This window comes from Chrysochloris asiatica, unplaced genomic scaffold, assembly GCF_000296735.1.
Source record: "Chrysochloris asiatica unplaced genomic scaffold, ChrAsi1.0 scaffold00378, whole genome shotgun sequence".
In the NCBI taxonomy this organism is placed as follows: domain Eukaryota; kingdom Metazoa; phylum Chordata; class Mammalia; order Afrosoricida; family Chrysochloridae; genus Chrysochloris; species Chrysochloris asiatica.
Window position 1 is genome coordinate 963001 of NW_006408896.1, and position 8863 is coordinate 971863.

Genomic DNA, 8863 nt, shown 5'->3' on the forward strand with positions numbered 1-8863 from the left:
TCCTTTCACCAGACCCATCTAGACAAGATGATAACTATTCAGTGGGGACTCTTTCTTTCCCCCCACGCTCTTTCTGTTGCCTTTCTTTTTGAAAAAAAAAATTGATCCAGGTCCTCGGTCCCCTTTTATTAAAGATATTAGTTGGAAGATTGTCTTCTGCGTTGCTGTTTCCAATGAGAAGCCTGCCATTGCTCCTATTTTTATTTTCCACACAGTGAATCTTTTCGCCTGGTTTTAAGCTTTTCTCTTTGTCTGGCTTTAAGGGATTTGATCATTATGTGTTTTGGGGTAGTTTTCCTCATGTTTATTGTACTTAGGATCTGCTGAACTTTCTGGATATGTGTTTATAGTTTTCATATAATTTGAAAAATTTCAGTCATTTTATAGTTATTTAATAATACTTTAAGGGTAAGAGTCTTATGATTCAATAGTGAGTAACTGTTATCATGACTAATAACTGTCAGAACTGTAAAGGTAGAAATTTTGTAACAAAAAGGTGAAGAGTAGTTAATCTTGCAGTCCGGGAACAAAAGAACCTTGGATCATCAAGGGAGGAGAGTACAAGAGGAATATGGAACCCTATCCAGAGAAGCAGCGACACCAGAGATGGAGGCAAAGATGAGGACATGGAGAGGGGGGGCAGCTGAGGATCTAGACTCACAGAAAGAAAAAGACTGTGTGCTGGTGGCCAGGAGGCAGGCTTACAGAACGTGCCTTTGGTTGTTTAAATTGTAAGATGCACCTGAGTGTTTTGGTGTACATCTCCCCGCCCCCCCTCCCCTCGCTGCCAAAAAAAACCCCCAAAAACAACACAACAGGGGGAATAGAAGCAAATACTGTTGGATGATGATGCCCGGAGGACACTGTAATCAATGAAATGATGAGTGTAAATCCAAAGTTCTCCCATTTAAATTATCACTCAATTCACAATGAAAACTTATCAAACTTTACAATTTTGTATGCTGATGAGTTAGGATAAAATTAGAAATAAAACTTAAGACCCCAATCATTGAAGACACTAAAACAACTTTGTTGTTGTTGTCAGGTGCCACTGAGTCAGCACCGACTCATAGTGACCTTATGCACAGCAGAACGAAACACTGCCCAATCCTGGGCCCACCTCACTCCCGCTGCCACACTTGATGCTATTGATGCAGCCACCTGGCCAATCCATCTTGTTGGGGGTCTTCCTCTTTCTCTCTGATCCTCCATCTTACCAAACATGGTATCGTTCTGAAGTGACTGGTCCCTCCGGACAATATGTCCAAAGTAGGAGAGACGAAGCTTAGCCATCCTGGCCTCCAAGGAGCACTCTGGGTGCACTTCTTCCAAAACAGGTTCTTTGGCAGTCCATGGCACTTTCAGTATTCTCCTCCAACACCACAACTCAAAGGCATCAATTCTTCTACGATCTTCCTTAGTCACTGTCCAGCTTTCGCATCCATATGAGGTTACTGAAAACACAATGGCCTGGGTTAGGCGCACCTTAGTCCTTCATCTTAGACGATGCCCGTTGCTGGCTCTTCAGTTCACTGCTGCATCATCTGCTGCTCACTCTGTATGTTGCTGTCATCACATGCTGCATCCGTTTTCGAGTGCTGAGCTCACAGAAATATCGCAAGTGGATGACTTTAACGGGCAATTTATTCTTTCAGTTCTGCAAGAGGCTAGAAGTCCAAATTCAGTATACCAGCTCTAGGGGGAGGCTTTCTCTCTGTTGGTCAGCATATGTGGGTCTGGATTTCCTTGGAGTGCTCAGGAAGTTCTCAGTACAGGAACTGAATCTAATAGCCATGCTCCGGCTCCGGTCTCTTCTTGGTGGTACTGAGGTCCTTCTCTGCTGGCTTCTCGGTCCTTTTCTCTTCTGTACGGTGAAAGCGCTGCAGACTACAACTAGAGGAAACACTCCTTAAATGGGCTAAGGGCTGTTGCACCATGACCTTCATCCTCTTCCTGGTTTATTGCTATCAGGCCACATCATGGGGGATCGTCCGCTAGCTGACAAACCACTGAGAATCATGTCTGGCTGACACATACTTTGGGGACACAATTCAATCCATCGATGCTTCTCTAGAGGACAGCTCTGGGTTTCCCACAGATCTCCCGTCGCCATGTAACATGCTCAAGTGTACATGTGCATGATAGCTCTAGTCACTGTCTCAGTGGTTGGTCTACGTGCCAGTTATGAGTTGGTTACAGTTGGCTGACTTTTCTCATTATGGATATATTTGGTGGGGTGACAGGCATTTGCCAGGTTTACTCCCTGTTGGGTGTGGATATTTTTGCATCTACAAATATTCCCGGCCCTTCTTCTAGGACATGCTTGGCAATAGTCTAAAACTTTGGCGACTAGCTTTCAACTCTTTCTAAAGTTGGACCAGAGTGGCCTATACCTACAGTGTGGGGCTGATGCCCTGGGGCACCACAGTTTCCTTCTCTGGCTCTGTTCCTCCTGGGTGGTCTTTCCCAGCCTCAGGGTTCCTCTCAGCCACACGGGATCTCACTGGTACTCTGCTCTCTTGTCCCCTCCACTCAGGAATACCAGGGGCTCTGGCTGGCTCAGTGCTGGACTCTGTTGAGTTGGGCTGCCAGAGAAGTCACCTCAGTTCTGGCCTCTCCCTTAGGGGCCATAGTCTGCTGATTTCTGTGGCTTCACATTCTTGGCTTTTCAGAATTTCAGGTGGGAGGGCAAGTCTCGTCCTTGTGACTCGATCTTGGCAGGAGTGTGCCGTGCCCTTGAGTTTATCTTCAACCTTGTGGATGGCAGCATTTAAAACCAAGAAGATTTGGCCAGTCAGGAATGCCCCACCCCATGTCCCACTATGGCATACAGTCTGCCCTGGAGTGGACCGAGGTACAGGAGGGAAGAAGGCTCTTCACTGGTACCAGTGAAGACACTGCTAGTTCCAGAACAAAACAGACTAGACTAAAACACATGGCACATAAGTTCAATGGATGACCTTTTGCTGTTTCTTTGAAAGCTTTTCCCAGGATTGTATGGCAGTGGTGGTGGTGTGCCGTTCTGACTCATGGCAACCCTGTATAGGGTTTCTGGGGCTGTAAATCTTTACAGGAGCAGAAAGTCTCCTGCTGAACAGTTGGTAGTTTAGAACTGCTGACCTTGAGGTTGGCAGCTCGACTCGTAACCACTACGCTACCAGAACTCCTTCATGATTGCATGTTGTTGTTAGGTGCCATCGAAGTCAGTTCTGACTCACAGTGACCCTCTGCACAACTGAACGAAACACTGCCCGATCCTGGGCCAACCTCACTATTGTTGCCACGCTTCAGCCCATTGACGCTGCCACTTTGCCAATCCATCTCGCTAAGGGTCTTCCTCTTTTTCTCTGATCCTCCACCTTATCAAACATGGTACCATTCTCCAGCAACTGGTCCCTTCTGACAATATATCCGAAGTATGAGACGAAGTTTGGCCATCTTGGCCTCCAGGGGGCGCTCTGGCTGCATGTCTTCCAACACAGACTTCCACCTTCCCTGGAGGCCAAAGTTCTTCTCTTATGATTGATTGTACAGCCATTCTAAAATGATCAATTTTGCATTTTTTGGAGAGGGGCTACAAAATGGTGACTAATGTCTAATATTAGATATAATTTTTAAGAGTATACTTATTATAAATTTAAGACATGCTCATCATAAAAGCAAATTCCAGCAACATGGAATGACAGGCTGTAAGTTCCACCACGGCACTGGTTATTGTCCTTGATACTGGATCCACACGATAATGAAAATCACTACCATCTGTTTATGGAAGTACGCTGCGAGCCTGGCACGTAATACGCAGCCCATCAGTATATATGGAAGGTAAAAGTAAGAAACAGATGATCTCTGCAACTTTCACAAAGACTGCGAGTGCTAACCAATCACAGAACATCTGCGCCTGCCTGAGTGAACACAGAAAGCAGTCTGTTAACCCCAGGCCTTCCTCCTTTCTGGATGGTGCTGAGTGGACTCCAAAGACTCATGGTGGCCCCTGCATGTCAGAGGAGGACTGTGCTCCATCGGGCTTTCAGTGGATGCTCTGCTTCCCCCACCCTCCCTAATACGTTCCAGCCTTCCTAACCCTGCGTACAATTGTATGCAAGCATCACACTAAATTGATTTTATGAATATTGAAATTCATTCTAACTGTGATTTTGGATTACTTGTGGACGACACTCCTCTAATGCCCCATAAACTGGGAGGTAGGCCATAAGGAAGCAAATTCATAACATTACCCATGCAAAATATCAAAGTCATTAAAATGCTACCTTGGAGGCAGGCTGTCCCTCATCTGTGGTATTTTGTACATGGCTCCAACGCTCTGTCACTTGGGGAGACTGTAAAATGATTTCTTCGGGAAACAACACTTTGAAAACAAGAAAAGTTGAGAGGACAGACACGTTAGTGAGAACTTTACAAAAGAGGAATGAAGACCACTTGACTGGTTATGGCCAATCCCACCAAGTGCTCCATATCCCCCCTCCCCCCCGGCCTTTCAGCCCCTTTTAGACGGCGTCAAAATGAAGCACAGCACAAGTGCTAAGCATTCCTTCCAGCACCCCCCGCCCCCCTGACTCATCTATTCCTAAGACAACAGTTGGTTCTATGAAGATGGAAAAACCAGAGTGTAAAGGACGCATCTCCCAGCATGGAAGCACACCACTTTTACATGCCTAACACAGGAGAAAACCAGAAGTCCAAACAGAAAACATGGGCATCAGCCAGTTTTACTGCTAATGCATGATTGAAGAAGACAACATTACCGGTCCACAAAAATAGTACCTTTTGCCCCTAAATGGATGGCCTGTTCAAGAGCGAAGTGGCATCGTCTGCTTGTAGTCCTGTCAAAAACAGTACAGACCAGAAGAGGACTTTAGGGTTAGAAAAACCAAGACAAGCACAGCCATGGGAGTCCTTTACATCGGCAATCTACTGTGACCCCGACAAACTGTGTACAATAAGGACTGCAGCCAAGGTCAGCTCTGACATGCTTCTCAAGGGCATCGGAGGGAAATCAGAAGGACTGGGGGTCATTTACTGTGTTTGTCTACACAAAACAGTAGGAAATGAGGAGTTTTATCAGAAAAGCAGGAATTCCTTTCTTTCTGGGAGTTTTTCTGTTTCAATGTATACATTAGAAGAGTGGGAAAAAAGTGAAAGTACAGTCTATGAAGACTTGGAGAAATAGTAATACTAAAGTGTCAACAGAAAACGGATGATAAAAGTGTCCCCTGAAATTAACTGAAAATCATTAAAAGAATAAAAAATGGAGACTGGAGCTCTATCTCCCTGAAAAGAGCCCAGCTGGCGAAGAGTCTCTACTCCGTACAGAGAAGCCTGGTGACAAACAAGCAGAGGTATAAGAGCTGATGTGCACCTGTGCAGAACTGCTGGCAAATTCAGTCTCGGGTGGAGGGACACAAGGGGTCTAACAGCAGGCCCTAAGACCTGCCAGGACCTAGCTTCTCAGGGCAGACTCCCAGGTCTGTGTGCATGTGAAGCCAAAACCCAGACTGCCTGCCTGCACAGGGTAGCTCCCGCATCTCCAGGCCCGAGCCAGCGAGACCTTCCCGAGGGCTTTCACCGAGGGGCTGACGCTGTTGGCAGCTCCGTCCACCCTTTCAACATAATCTTCGGCACATTGTCACCTGGGGTGCAATATGCTCTACTCAAAGTTGAGTAACAACCAATAAAGAACCACTTGAGGAATTACTAGCAAAACTGACTTGAAGGAAGAGGAAAACACTTAAAACAGATTTATCAATGTGTAAGAAACTGATGAACGTTGATGAACGTTTGGCTCTTTCCAGCCCAGAGACATCTACTGGTATATTCACACCCTCCAGGAATGGGCAACCCAATGCTAATGCATTCTCCTACTGTGGAGAGCAAGAGGAATGCTTTCAAACTCCTTTCACAGTTTTTGGAACAAAGGCACCAACAACGCGACAGGGGCAATAAAGAATAGCTCATCAGCTTGCAGACCACCATCTTGCTTCCTAACAGCCAACAAAAACATGAGCAAAATGTTAGCCAATCAGTTCCAGAAGCACATTAAAGGAGGAATTCACCCAAATCAGAACACACCGATGTTTTCATTTTGGGTTTACAAAAAAGGGTCAATATAAAGTTATCCAGTTCAAATACTTCATGACATCAATAGGTTGGAGGAAAAATAAGTTGAAAAGGCAATAAATGAATATTCAACACTGATATCTTAAAATAGAAACTGATGAATAATTCCTTAACATGATTAATCTAAAAGACAGGAAGCCACTCAATAGTGACGCATGAGCACTATTTCTAGTAAACTAAGAAATAAGACAAAGAGAAAACAATGAGAAGGAACCTAGCAAACATGTGGGGAACTTACAATGACAATAAAGGCCTCCAAAGGAGGAAAAATTGTAGAAAGAAAAGAATTGCAAACTTTCTTGAATATATACTATTCTCGACAGGCAAGTTAGTATTGAAAAAATGCCAATTCTTCTCATATTTGGCTTCACTGGCTCAGAATGAGTTGGGAAATGTTTTCTCCTCCACTGTTTGGGAGGATGTGTGTAGATTTGGTGTCATTTCTTCATCAAATGTTGCAGGGGCTTCATCAGTGAAATCCTCAGGGCCTAGAATTTTCTTTGTGGAAAATATTTTAAGTATGAATTCAATTTCTTGACTAGATAAAGGACCATTTAGATGATCAATTTCCATTAGATTATCATTTCCATTCTCACTACTTCAAGGCAGAAAAATTTTCCTGCTTCACTGTTCATTATCAAGTAGCAAAAAAATTAAGACCCAAAATGTCTAGCAACAATTGTTGTTGGGTGCCATTGAGACAGAGGACTGGTTAAAGAAATGATGAGACTTCTTCAACAGGGTAACTTCCACTCAGCATGAAATACCCAACACCAGAAAAGAAAGGCCTCAAATTTTACCATAAGTCACTACAAAAAGAAGAGCAAGTGGAACCCGAAATACGCAGAAGAAAGGCAACAATGAAGACCAGTACAAAAATTCACACAGGAGAAAACAGGAAACACTAAAGACTATCAATGAAGGCAAAACTTGATTCTCTGAGAAGTTCAACACACTTGGCAACGTGTAGCCAGACTGATGGGTTAGGGGTAAGAGGGGATGAGAAGACCCACACAAGTGTATCAGGAATGAGTGGGATATCACTAGAGCTCTTACACAGACATTACAAGGAAAATAAGGAAATCTTAACAACTTCATACAAATAACTTAGACAGCTTAGAAGAAAGCCACAGATTCCTTAAAAGATAATACTATCCAAAGCTACTCAATAAGACATTGAAAATTTAACTATAAAAAATGAAATTTGTACTTTAAAAACTGTCCACCAAGAAAATGCTAGTTCCTGATCATTTTACTGGTGAAGTCTACTCAACATTTAGGGAAGAAATAATACCAAATCTACACAACTGCCTTACAAAAAGGAGGTGAGAACGCTTCCCAACTCATTCTGAACCAGCGTTAATTATGCTGATACCAAAGTCAGAAAAAGGTATTTCAAGAAAACTACAGACCAATATACCTCATCAACATGAATGCAGAAGTGAATAAAATTTTAACAATTCAAATCCCAAAATGCATAAAACAAAATTATATCATGACCAATTGGAGGCTTATCCCAGGAATACAAATTCACTTCACATTAGAAAATCAATCAACGCAGCTGACTATATTAATAGGCTATACAAGAAAAGCCCCATGACCACTTGACTAGATATGGAACGAGCCTTTGATAAAATCCCATACCCATTTCTGATTGAAAACTCTCAGCAAACTTGGAATGTCTTCACCCTGACAGAGGACAAGTGACTAAATCCTGACAAATGGAAAGCTTTGTCTGTGAAATCAGAAACTAGGGACTGTATCATTCACACTACGTCTCGTCAGCCTTTCCTAGAGAGGTCCTGTCAGGGCAATGAAGCAGGGAAGAAAATACAATCAATGTATTCAGGTACGAAAAGAAGAGCTAAAATGGTTTTTATCTGTGTATATAGAATATCCTATATATCACTGATAAAAAAGCTATTAGAACTACTGAGGTTTGTAAGCTTGTAGGGTATGAAATGATGCGTTTATAAATAGGTGAAAAAGCAAATGGAACTTTAAATGAAGCTTTACTGCTTACAATACTATTTAGCTCTTTAACGTTGTGGTTGTCAGGTGCCATCAAGTCGGCACCGACTCATAGCGACTTTATACACAGCAGAACGAAACACTGTTCCATCCTGGGCCAACCTCACTACTGTTGCCACACTTGAGTTCATCGATGCTGCCACCTGGCCAATCCATCTTATTGGGGGTCTTCCTCTTTTTCGCTGACCCTCCACCTTACCAAGCACGACAGCCTTCTCTAGCGACTGTTCCCTCCTGACAATATGTCCAAAGTATGAGACGAAGTTTGGCCATCTTGGCCTCTAAGGAGCATTCTGGCTGCACTTCTTCCAAAACAGATCTATTGGATCTTTTGGCAGCCCATGGCACTTTCAGTATTCTCCTCCAACACCATAATTCAAGGGCATCAGTTCTTCTACGATCTTCCTTATTCACTGTTCAGCTTTTACATCCATATTAGGTTATTGAAAATACCATGGCATCGGTCAGGCGCACCTTAGTCCTCAAGCTGACATCTTTGCTCTTCAACACTTTAAAAAGGTCTTGTGCAACAGATTTACCTAGTGCAATATGTCGTCTGATCTCTGGACTGCTGCTTCCATGAGTGTTGATAGTTGATCCAAGCAGAATGAAGTCCTTGACAACTTCAATCTTTTCTCCGTTGATAAAAATGTTGTTTATTGGTCCAGTGGTGAGGATTTTTGTTTTCTTGACATTG

General features: G+C 43.4%; 1 protein-coding gene across 1 annotated transcript in view; it reads right to left on the reverse strand.

Annotated features, from left to right (window-relative positions):
• The window catches only part of MOV10L1 (Mov10l1, Moloney leukemia virus 10-like 1, homolog (mouse)), a 95319-nt gene that overhangs the window by 45324 nt on the left and 41132 nt on the right, over positions 1–8863 (reverse strand). The window contains exons 14-15 of the mRNA XM_006876415.1: positions 4783–4841; positions 4269–4366 (exon numbers count right to left, since the gene is read on the reverse strand). Coding sequence (XP_006876477.1) covers positions 4269–4366; positions 4783–4841 — 157 coding nt within the window. The remainder of the gene's footprint in view (positions 1–4268; positions 4367–4782; positions 4842–8863) is intronic.